Source organism: Crocodylus siamensis, chromosome 15 (genome assembly GCF_052110815.1).
Source record: "Crocodylus siamensis isolate JL-2025a chromosome 15, ASM5211081v1, whole genome shotgun sequence".
Taxonomy (NCBI): Eukaryota; Metazoa; Chordata; order Crocodylia; family Crocodylidae; genus Crocodylus; species Crocodylus siamensis.
This window is the reverse complement of record NC_143409.1, coordinates 18,975,212-18,994,736: the sequence shown is the minus strand read 5'-3', so window position 1 is coordinate 18,994,736 and position 19,525 is coordinate 18,975,212. Positions and strand designations below refer to the sequence as shown.

Here is a 19,525-nt window from a genome sequence, read left to right as displayed (position 1 = left end):
GGCATCAATACTATACTATAAAAGCACTAGTTTCACACTAGCTCTTTCAGTGGCTTTCTATTGTCTTTTGTCAACATACCTTAGTGAGCAAGATAGAGCATCACCCACCCACTTCTCTACAGAAGAGAAAATTTACAGAAAATCAGTTTGTTCTCCTGAAGCCCATTTCTCTTCACCTACATACTAGTATAGACCATCATACTTTTTTGGGAATGTAAAATACATAGCTTACTATTGAGGTAAGCAAATTAGATGGGACCTGATCCTGTGAGTGCCAAAACATCTGCATTTCAAAGTTAAGCTTCCCTTCCCCCCCATACTTTTCACACTGCCATAATGCACTGCCACACCAATATAGTTGGCTCTTAAAATAATTTTATAAACATCATCCAGTCTGTGGACTGTGGAGTCATCTCTAAAATTAATTTGTCATCCAGATCTTGTTAAATTCAGAATGAGAGACCTCTGCTGGCATCATCATAGTTACTCTGCTGGTGGCACCAAAGTAGAAAATACACAGCTCAGCATCCTAGTGGTTTTCCAAATACCTACATAAGCTGAAATCTGAATGTGTGGAGCTGCATCTTGGTGTTGCATTAGCAGGGTGAAACATGATAAGGTAAAATGATGATCCCAGCACTCGTTCCTGCCCAGGGCATATGGGGTCAGACTTGATGATCTGTTCAGGTCCCTTCCGACCTAAAAACTATGAAAATGAGAGATGGACCGTTTCCAGTGTATCAGATCTAGAAGAGTGCATGAGCTGGTTTGCTGATATAGGAACGAAGGGAGAATATTATGGAGAAAAACGTTTGGCCCAAACGGGGTTTACTGTGAAACTGCCGCAATTCACAGGTGCTAGATTGTGATTAGTTTTGTTCCTAAAACATGTAGGATGCAGGCCGGTGTCTCTCTTCCCTCGAGCAGACACAGCTCCTGGCACCGCTCCTTGAACGTCAGCTGGAGCTGGAGCTGGACCCGGAGCCGGAGCCGGAGCCGGCCCCACAGCCGCTTCCCTCCATTGATACAAACGCCGGCCGGGCGTCCCCGGGGGCCGCTGTTGTCGGTGCAAGATTCACCGCCACTTTCATCAGCATCTCGTCCGCCCCTCTCACTGTCGTGTGTTTAGCGGGGGGGGTCTGCTCGGGGCTCAGCGCCCGGCCCGGGTCCTTCAGCCCTTCCAGGCAGGGCGTACCGGGCCCCAGGCGCCGCCCCGCAGGCCGGCGCAGGCCGGAAGAGGAGGCGCGGCGGGGTGCGCGGCCGGCGGTGCCCAGCAGCTCCGTATCCGGCCCGTGCCGGGCTGTGGTGTACACGGCCGAGGATGGGCTCCAGCGCGCCGCTCCGGGCCCTGCTCTGCGGCCTGCTGCTGTGGCTGGTGAGAGCTGGGCTGGTGGCAGGAGGGCGCGGAGGGCCTAGGTGCTTGCCCGGCTCCCTCAGTGGGGATCCCAAGAAGGCCTCTCCGGGCTGGGCTGGGCTGGGCTCCGCGCCGGCGGGAGGAGGGCCCCCCCCGACGGCTTGTGCTGCGTGTGCCCCCGGCTCCCCCCGGTTCCCCTTGGGGTGGATGCAGCAAATGGCAGAGCTCTGGCCCCGGCACCTTCTCCTAACCGCTTTCTTTTTTGGACAATTTCCCTGTTCGCACATAGATGACCTTTAGGGAAGCGTTGCTGGACTAGCAGTGGTCGGGTTGAGGGCCTAGCCCACTTGTGCTCGCTCTTTCTTGAAGCTCCTTGGTAGACGAGCCTTGGAGGAAGTGAGAGAGGTTGCTGAAGAAGGTCTGCTCATGAAAGTTCATGCCTAATGAGAGTGGGGTGTGGTAGGGCAGCTGTTTCTGAGTGATTAGCATAATGTGTGGACATGCTTTCTGGAACAAGCCTGCCTTGAAACCAGGTTAATGGGGAGCAATTGCATGGTTTCTCCCTTAGTGGAGAGAAAGTGGGAAACGAAGACAGCTTGGTTGAAAATGTCCAGTGTAGTACAAGGGAAAATAGCAGAAAAGATGCATGTTTTGGAAGCACAGAGGGACTCAAAGAAAGCCAGTGGTGGTGGGACCACTGGTGCAAAAGGCTTTGTAGGAAAACATGTGAAATCTTGGATTTAATGGGGCAAGATGCACAAAGAAATGAAGGGATTCAGAAAATGGAAGCAATATATACAAACATGTTCTGAATCATCCAACTTCTTTATGTAACATATTCCACTTCCCTTTCTTCTGAGACTTCTGCATGTAGGCCTGCGCTGCGCTTACCCTGCTGATCTTTTTGTTACATATTTCTTGGTTTGTTTTTTCTTGTTGTCTGATTCACTGTCTTAACAGGGTAGGAGGAACTTACCAACTAACATGGGGGTGTTCAAGAATCAAGTGAGCATTGGCTTAGGAAAAGGATTGATTTATGCAAAATAAAACTGTCTTTCAGAACAGTATCCCTGCTTGTACTTTTTGAGTTTATAGACCACGTAGCTTCATTCACAGCTGGGTCCCCCTGTGCAACATGGGTGTCTCATAGACAGAGTGGATTTGATTTGAATCACTGGTCAGGAAGACTTGATTTAATCATTGCTTTCTACAAAAAGTGCATTCTTGTTGTTTGATATAACCTTCATTAAAATATTCCCAAACAGGGTCTCTTATGGCCTGGCAAGCTTGCTGCCATGATAAATTTTCCCTTCTACCATACCGTTCCCTCACTAGATCTCAGATCGATGTGGAGACTATACTCAGAAACCTATCCCTCAAGATTTCTGGAATAATCGGCTCAAAATGTTTCTCTTTCTTTTTCTACTGCCCCTCCCTCCTTGCACTTATCTCCAGACTCCTCTTCCTTGCCCAGATCTACTCTACCCCCAACAATCCTCTTTTCATTTGATTTCCTTTAGAGAGTGGTAAGGGGAACGGCAACACATAGGGGTGTACATACACCCCCAGAGAGTGCTGGTGCACTCCCTGACTGGCCACACTGGCAGCTTAGGTAACGGGTAGGCGGGAGCACCTGTGCCCCTCCTGCAAACACCAGCCCGGGAGTGGGAGGAAGCAGCCACAGTGATTGGCACCTTCATGACACCCGACACCCACCCCCTGCCTCACTAGTCGCCCATGGGTAAGGGCTTGGCTGTGTACACAAACTTACAGAGACACAGTAGGGCTGATGGATAGATAATCAGGTCTCTTATCTCTCATCTCTGTATACTGCTGTTAACAAGCATGTTACCTTTGGTGACACAGATCCACAGTTTGAGAACTGAAACTACGGATTACAGAGATGCTTAATAGGATCTTCTAGACTGAGCACTGAGTCCCGTTGGGGAGAGTGGTTTTCTTTAATTTTTACTAATCTATCAAGAAACCTCTGGGAACCCTGTAAGATTGGGCCCCTAATATAGTCCATGGCTTCTTGTGGTCTGTTTATAATATATTGTCTCAAATAGTATGTAATTAGAAGTTACAGTCCCTATTCCATGATGATATTTTTGAGCTCTAACATAAATTAAAACTATCTGTAGGTTTTGGGTTTTTTTTTAAAGCATCTTAACAAAAAAAAGACGATTAAATAAAAAAAAATCCAATTTAAATGTTCAAAAATCCATTTTTTATTTTTTAATTTGAAATTGTTGATTTTTATCCATCCTGCTCATAGAATCTGGTATAGTCTGTCACTAAGAAAAGTGTATGCCTTTCTGGACAATTTTTTCGTTAAGGTCCCATGCTGTTCTGCCTTCTGTCTGACTTCAGTCTAAGACAGCTAACTCTCATTCTCTAAAGTATATCCAAATTACAACTTTCATTTGTCATAAGTTTATATGATTGGCTTCAGCAGAAAGATCAGTCTTTCTCTGCTCATCATGAATCATACCTTATTTGCTTTTAATTTGCTTCAGTCAAGTGAAGGGTAGTATAGTTAATGCTAGAAAAAACTCAGTCCCTGTGCTTTCATAAGTGTACCTTTCTCGTAGGTCTTTATCTGAAACATGGATAAGCAGGTATCTTGCTACCTTTTGTATTTGCACTTATTTCATAGTTAAACTTAAGATCAAACTGGTGGTAATGGAAAGTAGAGCCTAATCCTGAACAGCCAGAGGTTGTAACCATATATGTGCTTATAGTTTTTAAGGTTGCAGGTATCAGTTAGGGGGTTTGTTTTTGTTTCATACCTTGTGGGTGTTATTGTAAGCCACCAGGAACCTTCTTTTTATGAGGTAGTATACAAATCCAAAATAAACATATGCAATAATAAATGCCTTTTCACTGTTCTATGCTTAAATGTATATGCCTGTCCAATAATCTTATGAAAGATTTATTTGCTCCCTTGCATAGCCTTTTTAAAACCACAATAGTTAATAAATCCCTGTTTCTAAGGTGTTTTTAACTATTTTTAAATATGTATACATTTATTTTCTACATTTGTACATAAAAGAATAAATATATTTCTATTTAAATAAAAGGAGTAATCTTAGATCTTTGGAGGCAAAGACAGTTCTTACTCCCTCTGAGTTAGGGTCTGGCTTTGATATCTACAGGTGAAAAATGAATTATCAGTGACCTAATTTCATAATTTTCAGTGTTATCAGAAATTAATGTTCAAATGTTAACTTCCTCACTGCATTTAAGTCAAAATACATGTGTGTGTGTGCACGCGCGCACGTGCACGCACATGTGCATAGAACGGGTATAGTCCAAATTACAGACCATATAGTTCTGTAAAATATAGCTACTGTGATACAATGGCCAAAATAAAATGTAGCCAAGTAATTGTGCAGTTTGCATCTCACTTATTTTAAATAGGATGACATGTATTAACTCTCTTCTTTCCCTGCCTTACCAGTAAACCACCGAATAACTAGCCAAACACATTTGTAGATGTAGACTGAATTTGTAGTATTGTTATAACTCTGAGAAAAATCCTGGAGGGGTTAAATCATACAGCCTTTGCTCACAAGTCAGTGAGGTCTATGCATGTGAGAGAATTTTTGTAAGGTGGAACCTATGGCTTTTAGGAGACCTTCTAACAAAAAGCTAGCAACATTGAGTATTCCAGGGGCTATTTTAATTGCCTTTTTCTGATTTAAGGGCCATACAAAGGTGTAGGTGCCAAGTGTCAAATTGGAGAGCACTTGCTTGGAGTTGTCTAGTCCTAGTGTTGCTCTTCATGGATACCTGCTTCCCCTCTTATTTTGGGTACCAGAATTAGATTTTTAAGCCACTGATAGTCCAATGCAATCTAATGAAATTCTGTTCATGTTGTAGGCAAGTGCACAGGAGGGTATCCTGCATGCTTCTGGAAATGGAATACCTCCAGTAAAAAAGGACTACTGCATACTTTACAATCCTGTTTGGACATCTCTTGCAAATAGCCTCGATAATGTAGTAAGTGGTTAAATGACAGTACTGTCTTAAGAGCTCTGAAACTGAGAACAGTTTTGGCCTGAGTAGAACTGATCTCATAGTATTGTGTCAAACCAGTGCTACACAAAACCGGCTTTAAATCATACCTTTTAATTATTTTGTCAGAATAACAATGAAAAGGTGGTTAGTCTAATAATTCTAATAACCTTAATCTAGTGAATGCATTAATAAGTACTTTAAGAAAAAGCCCAGCCTCAATAATTCCATAAGTGATACCCCTGTTATGCTATTCAAACAACTGTACCTAAATGAGCATGGCTTTTAAAGAGAACTGTCAGAGTCTAGTTGAAATGACAGGAAATCTGAGAAGGGTACCCCTTTTCATGCTTAGATTTAAACACCCTTACATTTCAAAATTTTGAGATATTTTAGTTTTAGGTTTGTGTTTATAAAGCAGAAATTTACATGAACTAGAAACAGAAAGGAACGTGACCTGTAGTTTGAATGGATATCAAATGGCAAAAGTGAGAAAACCCTCCATGTATAGCTACCCTGGATATTATTGGCATTTCTATACGGTTGGATACAGGTTTTTTCCATCATTCATAAACAAGACAGGCTCAGTGCAAAATTGAAGTGTAGCAGCCATGTTTCTGTCAGAGGATTTGCTGTGGCTTGTGACTATGTTGACTGCAGGAAAACTTGAGCAGCCAAAGAAAACAAAATGTTGTTCAATGGGACTTACTAAATGTTTTGAACTAAAAATAAATGTGTGAAATATTTTTATTCAAACAAATACAACTTTGTTATAAAGCAGGCATGCTGTTTTGGCGCAAGTGTGGCAGCCCAACCAGAGTTTTGATGTGTAGCTGAGTCATTCTGCTTTGTCTGGGGAAACTTAGTTATATTACAGAGGTGTTCTCAAAGGCAACAGATAGCCACTCCACGATGAGCTTTTTTCTGATGACCAGTTTAGGGTAGTGTCTGGTCTTGAGATATGTTGTAAAAAGGTTGGGATTGGTTCACAAATCTCAAATATACTTATAGTGTCTATTTTCTGTTTTTTAAGATAGTCTTTTACAATCTTGTGGTATCACAAAGAAACCATGTGCATATGGCCTTGAGATAATTTGCTCTTCCCCATCTACTAATTCACTAGTCCATTTTAAGATAGTTTAATCAACAGCATACTGGGTTGTGTTAACAGGAGTGTCACTGACAAATCAAGGGGAGTGGGTTCGTTTTTTTGCTGTATTCAGTACTTGATGAGGCCTCACCTGGAATACTGTGCCCAGTTTGGGACCCCACACTTCAAAAAGAATGTGGACAAATTAGAAAAAGTGTGGCACAGAGCGACAAAAATGAGTAAGGGCCTGGGAACCAGGACTTGAGGAAAGGCTGAAAAAACTAGGGTTACTGAGTGTGGTGAAGAGAAGACTGAGTGGGAATTTGATAACAGTGTTCAAATACCTGAAGGGCAATTACAGAGAAAATGGAGATGGGCTTTTCTCCCTGGTCACAGGACTAGGAGCGATGGCCTTCAGCTGCAGCAGAGGAAATTTAGGTTGGTGATTTAGGAGGAACTTTCTGACTATAAGGGTGGCCAAACATTAGAACTGGCTACCAGAGAAATTGTAAAATTTCCATTCTTGGAAATTTTCAAGAGCAGGTTGGATAGATCCTTGGCTGGGATGGTTTAGTCAGGGATGATCCTGCCTTGAGTAGAGGGCTGGACTAGATGACCTTGTGAGGTCCCTTCCAGTTGTACTTTTCTATGCATTGTATTAGCTTTGTTTATGCTGTGTAAATTCATGGTTTTGTTTTAGTAAAATGTGATAAATAAAAGAGAAGAACAATTGCAAATTCATGTTTTGATTGTAATTACTGCTTGCATACTCATTTTTTTGTAGACTTCCAATAGCTTGGAGAACTTGACTTCAACTGTGCTCTGCAGTTATTCTGATGTTCCTTCTGGCTTCATAAAAGACAAAGCAGTTGTAGTAATGAGGGGAAACTGCACATTTTTGGAGAAAGCAAGAATTGCTCAAAAACACGGTGCTAGAACACTGCTGATCGCAAGTAAAACTGCTCTAGTAAGTTCCCCAATTATGTGGGGTGCTCGGTGTTAAAGTGACCATCATATTTTATTGTATTTTGACTTATTTTGACACAATTCTATATGAAAAAGCTTGTTTTTGCTTATTTTGGTTTAGTTTTATAATCTTGATTGATTTTAATACATTTATTAAGTTTGAATATGTTGCATAAAATCTAAAAAAATAGACCAATATAGGAAAAACAGCAGGAAGAAAGCTGACATAAATAAGATGGCAGTTCTTCAAACAATGTCTTATTCTTATACCACATGAATAAACCCCATTAATTTTGTTCTTCAATGGCTTGATGTATGTCGTATATAAAATGCTTGTAGTTAGAAAACTGCAGAAGTAATGCAAGTTAGAAAACTGCAGAAGTAATGCAAAGTGTAGTTGTAATACCATATTTACTCAAATATGAGATGACTCTGAATGTAAGATGATCCCCCAATAATTAGATTCTATACATGGAAAGTTTATACATGTATTATAATTTTCTATGTATGGGATCTAATTATTGGAGGATCATCTTAAATTAATCTCCTCTCCTACTATTGCAGGTGCGGGGAGAGGTGATGATGGGGCAGGCTGTGGGGCTCAGGTGGTAGGGGCAACAGTGAGGCAGCCTGCTGCCCCAATTCCCCCCTTTCCGTGTTTCCCCCCATCTCCCCTCTCCATGCCACTTCTGCCATCCACAGCTTCAAGTCCCTTCTCCCTTGCCCCACCTCCCTCTCCCTCTTCCCCCTTACCTTTGCTCTGTGCTAGCAGCTCCATCCCTGCTTCAGCCCAGGGCTCAGAGTATTGCAGTTCAGGGTACAGACAATTACTGTGGCCCAGGGCCTGGAGCAGTGGTGCAGAGCTGGCACTGCTGTTCCTGCCTGACCCCACAGCTGGTGGGGCAAGCAGTAGCTGTGGTTTGGCTCCAGCCCCAACCTTCAGTTGGAGCCAGTGCTGCAGCAGCTGCCTGTCCCCCTTCCACTGCCTCATGCTCAGTTGTAAGGTGAGGTTCTTTCTCCCCTTTGTTTAAAAAGGGTGGTGGGGAGGAGGACCTTGTCTTCTAATAGAGTAAATATGGTAGATCATCACTGATGAAAATAACTTTAACTCAGAATTATAAAGGGTGGTTATTTGGAACCAAGTCCTATTGATTACTTATTTATAACATCATAAATGCAAGACAACTGTAGATTTGGAAATATTCTGATAGTGTCAGCTTCTGATTGTCTTGTCTAGTAGCGGTCACCCTTTTGGTTCTGTGGGCGAGTTGAGTGGCTTGGAGCCAGTCCACAGTCTGGATGGGGCCCTGTGCAGCAGGATCAAGCCCTGGAACCTGACACCACCCCCTCCTTTCCCTACTTGCTGGGATTGGGACCTGGTGCTGCCTCCTGCACACTGGAATAGGGGCTTCCTATGGGTTTGTAAATTTGGTAGCAGGGGAGCAGTCTCTGGGCTAGATCTGTTGAGCCCCCTAGTGTAGTTTAGTTTTTCTCAAACTGTTAGATGGTTATAGTATCTGTTGATTTTTATTTATGAATATACATCCTGGCATTCAAAGAATAGTCTACATAAAGAGTAGTATTTTGCAGATATGCTATGAGCTTCTCTTATACCTGCTTTCTCTTTTAGTCTCCTCCTTCAGGTAACAAGACAGACTTTAAAGACGTTACCATTCCACTTGCTCTTGTCAGATATATTGACATAATGGATATGCAGGTAAATAACTTATTAGGCTACTGTAACCATTTGGTTAGTTATTTATATACTTCCCAGGCACTGACTGTCCAGTTAGACATGCATGTTTATAATTACTGGTTCCAGTGTTCAGATAGTAATGGTTAGACAATATCTTGAATTTCTCAAAGGTGAAGTGGGGACTTGAGGTGTGAAACAGGAGTTTTCGTCGACCTCTTTCAGGTTAGTCCATGAGGGACTCTTTAGTCAATATGTAAGTAGTACAGAAAAGATGGGAGAAAAATCTTTAAAATACAAAATATAAGTCAGGTTCTGGGGGCAATGTATTCTTTTAGATTCTCATCCTAGCCTGCAGTTGCCTGTGAGGCATTGCTTCTGTGGCCATAACAATCTGTCAAGATAACATTTTTTGCAGTGTACTGGGTTATTTGACAAAAGCATGAGGGGCTATGCGGTGGTTGTATATGTAGTGGGTGCAAGGGGTTGTACCTGATTTTTCCTATGCTTTCAATAAATAGCAAAAACAATAACTTAGTTACAAGTGCTCCTATTCCATCTAGTCCCTGTCTTGTCAACACTTGGTCCACTCTGCTTATGGGCATGATTTTCTGCAGAGTAACCTGCATCATAAGCTTGTAAGCACAAATCAGGAATGATATTAATTATAGCTTAGTGAGAGGGAAGGATCCTCTCCTGGTCATGGTATAGTTTAATGTAACTTTCTGCCATATGTTAGCCATCTTCTGTTGGAAGATACTGAACATGAAGGAGCAACCAGTGGCAGTTAGTTTCTACCCAGATGTACTAACATTTCTGGGAAAATCTTAGAAAAGTTTTCCCAGTAGCTCAGTATTCACTCTAGTTGTACAGTGGAGGCAATTTGGTTCCAGTTAGGAGTGAGGAAGTCATCTTCCAGACTGTTAGTGCTATTCCTTCTTTAGTGATCTATTAAAAGACTTATTCCTGTTGTCTTTTGCCATGCTAGTCAGATATGTAATGATGCCATTTGTGGATACTTTACTCTGGTGAATGTCAGGTGTTTTCTAAGTGCTCTATTACCACCAGGTAATAGTCTCCTGGTGGACCTTATCATGATCATAATTATGCAAGAAGCATGCAAGAAAATGATGGATTTTGAGGTTATCAAGGATAGTGCTTATAGTACTTAGCAGGTAGTACTTGCTTCCCTATTACCTACTATGATCTGTCGGATAAAACAGACAAGTGAAAAAACTTGCTAGACTGTTCAAATTCAACAATTGATACTTTAAATAGTATCCAGTAACTCTCTTCTGACACAGGATTCTGGATAAAGACAAAACAATGGAATTTAAAAGGTAGTTCTAATAGCTACATTTGTTTTATGTATTTGTTAACAAATTGTTGTTCATATCTCAGTAACTTAACGGAACTCATGTGTGGCTTTGTTTTAACTGCATTAAATGTTACTTATGAAACTTTGCATTGCTATTCGTGTTGTGCTTTGCTGAAATCAATGTGATTTATTGAATAAAAAATAATAGGTGTATTGTTGGTGTATTACTTTCACCATTAAATTCATTCTTTGCTAGATATGCTGACAGAGTGTCTTCCTACAGCCAAATGTACTTGTCATGTTCTTGTCCCACGTGTAGGCTGTTAAAAAATCTGTTAGTTTTTCCTCTGTATTATCTCTGATGCATTTTTCTATCCGCCCTGCAGAACTCCTTTTCTGTGCCTTAGGTTATAGTTTATCTGACTGTTGGTGCTTTTTTGTGTGTTCATTTACTTTCCAGTTGCTTTCCAACTACTATCCTTTCCTCTTTAGATTCCTTAATGGTCTTTCCCTTCCCTTCTACATGAAGGTCTTGTACTGTGGTCTTGAATGTGAAAACAACTCTCTCTGCTGACATCTGTGTTTCTCTTGTGTTTTCTTCCTACCCCATTTCTCACTTTTGTCTTTGAATGCTCTTCTGTGCTGTTTTTACACTTACATATCTCCCTCTTTTTTTAAAATCCCCTCTCAAATCATGCAACTTGCTGATTTGAATAACCACTGCTAAACTACTGTTGGACTCCAAACTTGCACACCTTGTCTGAAATAGCTTCCCTGTTAGTTCCAGGCATACCTTGGATCAGGAAACTAAGGCAGCAGATCTTTAGCTGATATAAATTGTTGTATTTCCATTGAAGTCACTGGAATTAAGAGTTTTCACCAGCTGAAGATTTTTCCCAAAATGTGTCTTTGTATAGTTCAGTTCTTTGAGGGTTAACAGGAGTGTGGACTGAGTGCACAACTCGACGTGTTGGTGTCATAGACAAATGTACAATACTTCTGTGGACAGGCTAGGGTTCCACTATGTCAACTCCTGTTAAGTATATAGTAACCTTAGCTAGTAGGCAGGCAACATACATGTTCAGTACACTCTGAACTAATTTATAGATCAATGGTGTAACATTTGGTAAAAATTGGGTAAGCGGTATGAATCCCTACCTGTTTGTCAATGCTGTTCTTATGTGTAACTGGTTATTATATTTCAGACTCTTGGAAATAGGATTAATGTGACACTCTATTCACCACCTTTGCCAGACTTTGATTACAGTATGTTTGTCATATTTCTAATTGCTGTTCTCACTGTGGCGCTTGGAGGCTATTGGAGTGGAGTATCAGAACTGTAAGTTTGTTTAAACGTTATGATTTATTAAGCATTGTAAATTATGGATCTAACATGTTTGTGGTTATAGCTACAAGAGGAAGCATGACCCGCTGATTAGGGCACCGCTGTAGAACTTCAGAGACCTAGATTGAATTGTACGCTCTACTGCATGCTTCCTGTGTGACTTTGGCTCTAAGTTTAAGTGGCTTGAGTAAGTCGCTAAGATATTTGGGTACCTGATTCCCAATTAAATATATTAAGAGTTAGGCACAAGTACCTTTTGGATTTCGTTCTTAGTTTCTGCCTTAATTCCCAGTCTGTAAAATGTGGATTGTGACATTATTTATCACACAGTGGTATTAAGTAGGTAAATACTGAATATTACATTGATGCTCTCATGCATGGCAGTGGATACCATAAAAACTCTGAAGATTAAATCACTTCAGGACATATAAATATCTACTTTCAGATATCAGTTATAGCTTTTCATCTCCCACCTACCTTTTGAGACTCTAATTCATGTGATGCATCATGCTAGTGTCCTCAACAAGCTGCTAAAAGCATTTCTAGCTTTAAAAAAGCTGATGAATCCAGTAATAAAAAATCTGGTTAGAATCTGGAAGGGATAAATCCCAAATCAAAAAAAAAATTCTAAACATACGCCTCAAAAGTGAAACCCAATAAAAAGATACCATGTAAAAAGTCCCTTGATAAGGTAATCCAGGACTTCTGGAAGGAAGCTCAGTTGTCTTGTAATGAATTCTGTTGCACAGTGGCTAGACTGCCCCCAGTGCTTTCACTAGCTTGCTTAAATATAGCTTGAGTTCCTTTACACTGTGCCAGTTCAACCAGTGTGCTTCGACAGCCTTTGAAAGGTGCCCCTGGGAGAGAGGAGATAAGGTTGAGGAGATGAGCATGCTCTTTCCACTTAACTGCTGCTTCTCCTTGGCAACTCTTCAGGCATGTAAGTGTTTTAATAAATTAGCTTTCCAAATGGGATGTAGTTCAATTCACAGAAGTTATGGAGGTGTGCTTTGTGTCTAAAACAGTTGAGAACCACTTCACTATGCTGTAGATTTGCTGAAACACAAGGATTGGTAGGAGCAGGGGGAGAAATTACCATAAAAAATTGTCCTCTGACTTCCCCTTTGCTTGGATCAACCTGAAAAAAGACATGCCCTTCTACTTTTCATTAATGTTTTGGGGCAATGATGGAAACTCAGAGAGATGTTGGTGCCTGTGTCTTCCTTTTGATAAAAAAATTTTAAAAATTGCCTAGCTAATGAAGAAGTGTAACACACTGTGGACAAGGAATCTGTAGGAAGTGGTGCCTATGTGGAAATGACAGACTGAGCCTTGAGTTCCTGTTGACTTCTGGAGAAAGAGAGATGGCCAGTGCCAGCATTTTTTTTTTTTTTTTAATTTATTTTCACTCCCAAAATCTTAGGCTTATGGTCTACATGGCATCATATGGTTTGTTTTCCTTCATGCCATACTTACCTATATCAATAGTACCAGGAGTTTCCCTCTATCTGGTGCCTTTTTAATTTTTAGCACTGATCAAGGATACCTAGAGAGTGGTGCAGCTCTTGAAAAAGGATGCCTGAGGGTTTGAGCATATTGCCAAATAGTCTGAGACTAGAATCTTTTAATGTCTTAATATTTCTTTCTATGTTTTCTCACAGCCCATATTACTAAAGTTCAGTGGGTTACTAAAAGTAGTGCAAAACAATATGAACATAATAATGGACTTTCCTTCTCCTGTAGCCTGACCTGCTAATGCCTGTGTTTGTTTGAGAGTGGTTGGGGAACAAGAAGTGAAACTTTTATGTGCGGTAGAGTGAAGCCATCTTTTGTCAGTTCTAAGGAAGTAATATACTTTGTGTGAGGCTCCTGACTGCACTCTAAGGCCCCCTCTACATGTGACATTTATGTGGCAATTAATGTGTTAATTGTAATGTAAATTGCAAAGATGCTACACATGCACACGAGCACTCAATTTAAGATGCCATAAAATGTAGAGGTGCACCGATACATCGGTCCATATCATATTGGCACTGATAAAAGGAAAATTGACATTATTGGCAATTGGCGTTTTTGGCTGTTGCAGCCAGTACTATTACTAGTAGATGCAGCCTGTATGCGCGCAGCTGGAGTATGCATGTGTCCAGCCCAACAGCTTGCAGAGTAGCATCCAGCTGGTACATCTCTTGGGAAGGAAGGGGCTTGGCAGGGGCAGATTGAGACCCCTGTGGTGGGGGAGGGAGTGGGGCTGGGGCTTGGCAGAAGGGGTGTAGAACGCAGCCACGAGAGGCTCATCTGCAGGGTATGTGGAGTGGGGGATGGATCCGGCCACTTCATGTACCTCAGGGGAACCATCCAGGCTTGTGGATCTGTGCACAGGACATGGGTGAGCTGTCAGTGGGGTCGGGGTGGCGCTGGGCTCTTCTTGGTGGGGGGGCTGGGCTGGGGCTGCACTTGGGGTGGGCAGCAACAGCGCTGGGAGGGGATGCTATAGGGGGCTATGGTGAATTTTGGGGTAGCTGTAGCCCACCCCATAGCCCCCCCAGCCCAGTGTTGCCACTGCCTGCCCCATGGCTCCTCCAGGGGTGCACATGGAAGTGTGATCTGCCCCACCTCCCCAGGCCCCCTGGACAAGCCGTGCGGCTCTGTTCCACAACCCCTGTCGCCCTGGCTGGGCAGCACCTGCCCCAGCCCCACTCCCTCACTATGGGGGCCTTGATCTATACCCTCTCAGTCCCTTCCCTCCCCCTGCCTCTTCCCTCCGTCCTCCCCCCACAACAGACTTACCACTCAAATGCTGCTCTCCAGTCTGCTAGACTGCATATCAACAATTGGATTGGTATTGGCTGATCTGGCTCGTTAATAATCAGTCATTGGTATCAGCCCAAAAAATCTTTATCACTGCACCCCTAATAAAATGGCAGACCAGCTGTAAAAATGCACCCTAAATTGTACCTGTAAAAGTTTGGAGCTGGGGGTTGCAGGTCAGCTGATTGTTGGCCCTGCCTTTGGACTGTAGCTCATTCAGACCTGTAGCGCAGTCCCTGGTCAGAGCTGATGGTTGGCTGATTGTCGGCCTCAGCTCTGAATCTGTGGACACCTGGCTTTCAACTTGCAGTACAGGGGGAGCCCAAGATTGCGACTGTGATCCTGGGCTCCCCTTGCACTGGCAAGTAACGAGAACTAAATTGTGAGCCCTGATCCCAAAATTATGCCTCCTGCTATGCACCTGTTTCATAGGAGGAGTTGCCATTTTTGGGAACATGCCAGGGCCAGGTGTCAAAAATATCACAGGATGTGATGGCACGTTACTTGTTTGGAAACTCAGTATCTTTGAGAAATGTATTAATTTTTGCCCATCTTGAAAATGTTGTACCTTTCCTTAGGTTTGTAAACCACTAATCTAAATCGGATATTTATAGTAGCTAGGATTTGCAAACTTTCTTGTTTGCATTGATTTAAGAAAGGTGTTGCCTTTTCAGAATGTCAGCATTGTAGCTGTGCGGACCTTGGGATATCATAGGAGGTAGAATAGTTGGCAAGCAAGCTTTACAAATATTCAGAGTGGTAAGAAGCATAGTTGACCTCAATGTTTAAAGACCTTTTGTTTATTTTATAAAACAGGTTTAACATTTTCAGTGCACTTATTTCTTATGGTAAGGCATAAATACAGAGCATGTCTGTATTATAACCTTGAAGACATGTTACCTTTAATACGAATCTACTTTATTTCTCTGTTTCCCTTCCCCTTTAATTATGGACCATAGATGCAGAAGAATTCACAATTAACTGACAGAATTTGGCTGACATTAATGTTTTTTCAGACATGTAATGAAATGACACATGTCTAGCTGATGTTCTAAAGCATTTACCATTCTTGGTGTAAAATATAAATGTCTGTCAATAATAATTGTTTTCCTGCTGGCATAAGCAGGTTTCTAAAAGGGAAATAATGAATATTTCTGTTCGAAGACTATTCTCTTAGACATGATTTTGACTTAGAATCTCATTTTAAACCTTTGACTCTTCCTTTTTCTCTAATACATAAAAGTATTTCCTTATGATCCAAGGTAAAGCAGAAGCCTCTTCCCATAGGACAATAGTCCTCTGAGAGAATTTTAGAAAGTATAGTGGAGAAATAGCTAGCAAATTCCACAGTCCTGCTTGACCTGCGTTTGGAGATGTCTTGATTATTTTTCAGACTAACACTAGCATTTCAGCAAAGTAGTTAAGAAAATGTCTAGCTTTTAAGTCAGAGTGACCACTCAGTGCTTAAAGTTTGTCATGTGCTTAATTACCTTGATGAACTGGAATTCTGGGGCATTTTTACACATGGTCTGGTACTGAGTAGGGTTATTTAATTAGAGTGGCTCCAAGAGTAGTTGTATTCAAAGCACCTTCAGCATCTCCTGTATCAACATCGCTGCACTCCAAAACAGCAGTGGGGATGCTTTAATTAAAGCTCATTGAATGAGCTTTAGTTAAAGCACCCCCACCACCATTTTGAAGCTCAGGGATGCTGATACACGAGATGCGGTGGCTGGCTGGCATGTACTAATTAGCATGCTTCAGTAGACTCGATTTAATAGTGCATTGGAGCAGCCTCCCCACGTGTGTACAGGTACCCTTTGTGTCTAATGCACCTTAATACAGTGTAAAAATGGAGGTAGTGGTAAAAATCTAATTTTGTAAAAGTCTACAGTTACTGTCTATAACTGAAATAAATGTCTGTTTTGACAGGGAGGATTTGAAAGCTGTGGCAAGCCCAGAGGACAGAGAAACAAGAAGAAAGAAGGAAGAAAATGTCACTTTTACCCCACTTACAGTTATACTGTTTGTGGTCATCTGTTGTGTCATGCTAGTCTTACTTTATTTCTTCTACAAATGGCTAGGTAAGAAGTGATAAGAAACTGTTGCAATTGATTTATTTTCCTCTTTCATGCCATTGACAGGCTTGTTTTTTTTTAAACAGGAAGATAGCTTGATTTTAGTTTTTCAGCCAAAGGTGAACTCATTTTCTTATTTAAATCACCCTCCCTCATTTATTGGGAGGAATAAAAATGTTTAGGGGATTTACTTCAAAGTAGGGGAAATGAGGCCTGTTTTGGAATTCCCCTTCACATTTTTTTTCTCTGTAAGGTTGCCAAGGCAGTGGTTAATTAAATAAGATATATGACTTCATAGTAAAAATGAACAGTCAAGCATATGATGCCCCTCTTCATTCTGTGGTTGAATCTTAGCTCAAACTCTAAGCCAGGGGTTGGCAACCTTTTGGGAGCAGTGGGATGCTGCTTGTGACTTCGCCACTAGTATTCTCCTCCCACATCCCCACCAGCATAGAGGGACAAATTCATAAGTGAAGATAAGAAGCACCTGCTATAAGGGGGCAAGAAAGAGCAATGGGGGGCTGCTACAGGGTATTGTGCAGGGCAGAGATGGCCAGGTTACATCCCAACAGTTCCCCATGTCCGTGGGCCTCATGCCACAAACACCTGCTCTAAGCAGCTGTACAGTTTGTCCAATAAAATATCACCAAAAAATCTTCTTGCTTTGTATATTTTTCTGGACCATCATGGCTATGACACTCCAACCATGCTCTAAGCATTAGTTTCTAAATTGACTTTGGGCTACTTAAGTTATTTTGTCTTACCACAAGTAGACACAATGGACAGAGTAAACACTAATGACATAATTATCTTGATGATAATATAAGGTCAGTGAAAGATATAAGAAAAATAACAAACCTACAACCAGCAAACACTTCTATAAAATGCCATGATGTTAAAAAGGTTTGATGTTGATTGTCTTATTTTTATTCCAGAAATTGTTGGTGAAGCCAGTAATTCTCTTTTGTAGCTTGTTTTCCCCTTCTCTCACCTCTTCTGCGTAGCATAAAAAGCTTTTGGCAGCTTCTTCTGCTTATAGGTAGCAATACTTATATCAAAGGTTACCAGAAATGTCCCATCAAAAACTCTTTTTCATTGGTTTATTTCGTTGCCACACTTAACTATTTGGTTGAAGTTTCCTATGTGGAGTGTCTACCTCTAGCTGAATTTTTGTGGAAAACTAAAGACTTTGAAAAACTGGAGTAAAAAAAATATATTGCCTATATGCAATCTTTTATTTTGTTTATGCGAGAGGCAAGGATTTCTTTTTTTCTTTTTTCTTTTTTTTGCAGGGGGAGGGGAAGAGAGTGGTATCGTTATTGGGCCAGCTGCCTAATTGAAATAAATTCAAACAGGCTGTTACATGCAGTCCCTTCTTCAGGCCACTTGTTGGCTGTTTAGCTATTTGGTAAAGGAGCTCTGATTTTCTGTTCCAAAGCACATAGCACTGAAACTTGACCAGGCCATAGTCACTATGTATGAACTTTTTGCCATCCATGTGAAACAATGGTTCTCAACCTTTCAGCCCAGTAGACTGGATGAGTGGTGCTGGGTTGGTCTGTGAGCCCAATCTGGTACACACCACACTGAGCCCCAGTCTCAGGTGCCATGTGTGCAATGATTGGGCCCTGGACACAACAATGGCCAGACCCAATGCATATGGGCTCATAACATCTGGCGCATGGGGCTTGGAAATTTGGAGGCTTGATATTGGAAAATCATCCCTCCCACACCCCACTAACTTTCCTGTGTAGATAATCCCTTTCTCTTTTGACCTCTGTATTGTTTTGTAAATTTCTTCCAGGTATCTGTATTTAAAGCTTTCAAGATTACTATCTATTTGTAGAGGTACATCGATATATCAGTCCATACTGAATCCGCACCGATAAAAAGAAAATTGACATTATTGGCAATCAGCTTTTTTTGGCTGGTGTAGCTGATAATGTTACCGATAAATGCCGTGTAATGCAGCATGGCAGCTTGAAGAGCCGTGTCCTCTTGGTAAGCCTGTGGGAGGGAAGGGGCGTGGGGGACAGATCAAGGCTCCCATGTTGAGGGAAGGATTGGGGCTGGGGCAGGGACAGGCACTACCCAGGTGGGGCGGGGTATGTGATGGAGCTATGGGCAGTGGGGAGGGGAGGCAGCTCCCACTGCTGTACATACCCCTGGGGGAAGCATGAGGGGCATGTGCGCCCCTGAATTTGTGCACAGGGTGAGGGCAGACTGCCTACTGTTAGCTCTGTGCCAGGGGCTGTGCTGGCCTCTTCCCAGTGGGGTGGCTGGGCTCGGGGTGGGGTGGTGGTGGCAGTGCTGGGAGATGGGCTATGGGGTGGGCTACAGACCCCCCCCCTAGCTTCCCCATAGCCACTTCTCCCAGTGCAACTGCTGCCTGCCCCAGGCGCAGCCCTGGCCGAGCCCCTGCCTCTGGGAGGAGGCTGGCACAGCCCCTGGCCTCAAGCCTGCAGTGGGCAGCCTGCCCTTGCCCTGCACACAAATCCGGGGGTCACATGCTCTCCATGCCTCCCCCGGGGGTGCACATGGTGGCAGGAGCCGCTAGTGGCTCTGTTTAGTGCCCTTCCCTGCTCCGACTGGGCAGTGCCAGCACCTGCCCCTTCCCCTGCCCCACCCCCTCCCTCACCGTGGGGACCTTGATTTGACCTCTACATGCCCCTTACCTACCACAGACTTATCGGGCAGACGCTGCTTTCTGCACTGCCGGGCTGCATATCGCCTATCAGATCAGTATCAGCAGATATGGCTGGTTAATAATCGGCCATCTGTATCAGCCAAAAAAATCTTTATTGATGCACCCCTATCTATTTGACAGTCTTAAGTGGCAGGAGTCCATTCTGT

At 42.4% G+C, this 19,525-nt stretch overlaps 1 protein-coding gene across 3 annotated transcripts in view; it reads left to right on the top strand.

Moving 5' to 3' along the window:
- Positions 1-1,087: 1,087 nt before the first annotated feature.
- The window catches only part of SPPL2A (signal peptide peptidase like 2A), a 42,075-nt gene continuing 23,637 nt past the window's right edge, over positions 1,088-19,525 (top strand). Inside the window, exons 1-6 of one of the 3 annotated variants that reach the window (XM_090028618.1) lie at positions 1,088-1,375; positions 5,240-5,359; positions 7,249-7,431; positions 9,061-9,147; positions 11,647-11,780; positions 16,527-16,678. In XM_090028618.1, the coding sequence (XP_089884744.1) occupies positions 1,322-1,375; positions 5,240-5,359; positions 7,249-7,431; positions 9,061-9,147; positions 11,647-11,780; positions 16,527-16,678 (730 nt within the window). In that variant the 5' untranslated portion in view covers positions 1,088-1,321. The remainder of the gene's footprint in view (positions 1,376-5,239; positions 5,360-7,248; positions 7,432-9,060; positions 9,148-11,646; positions 11,781-16,526; positions 16,679-19,525) is intronic. The other 2 variants (XM_090028617.1, XM_090028619.1) reach the window with 2 other exon arrangements.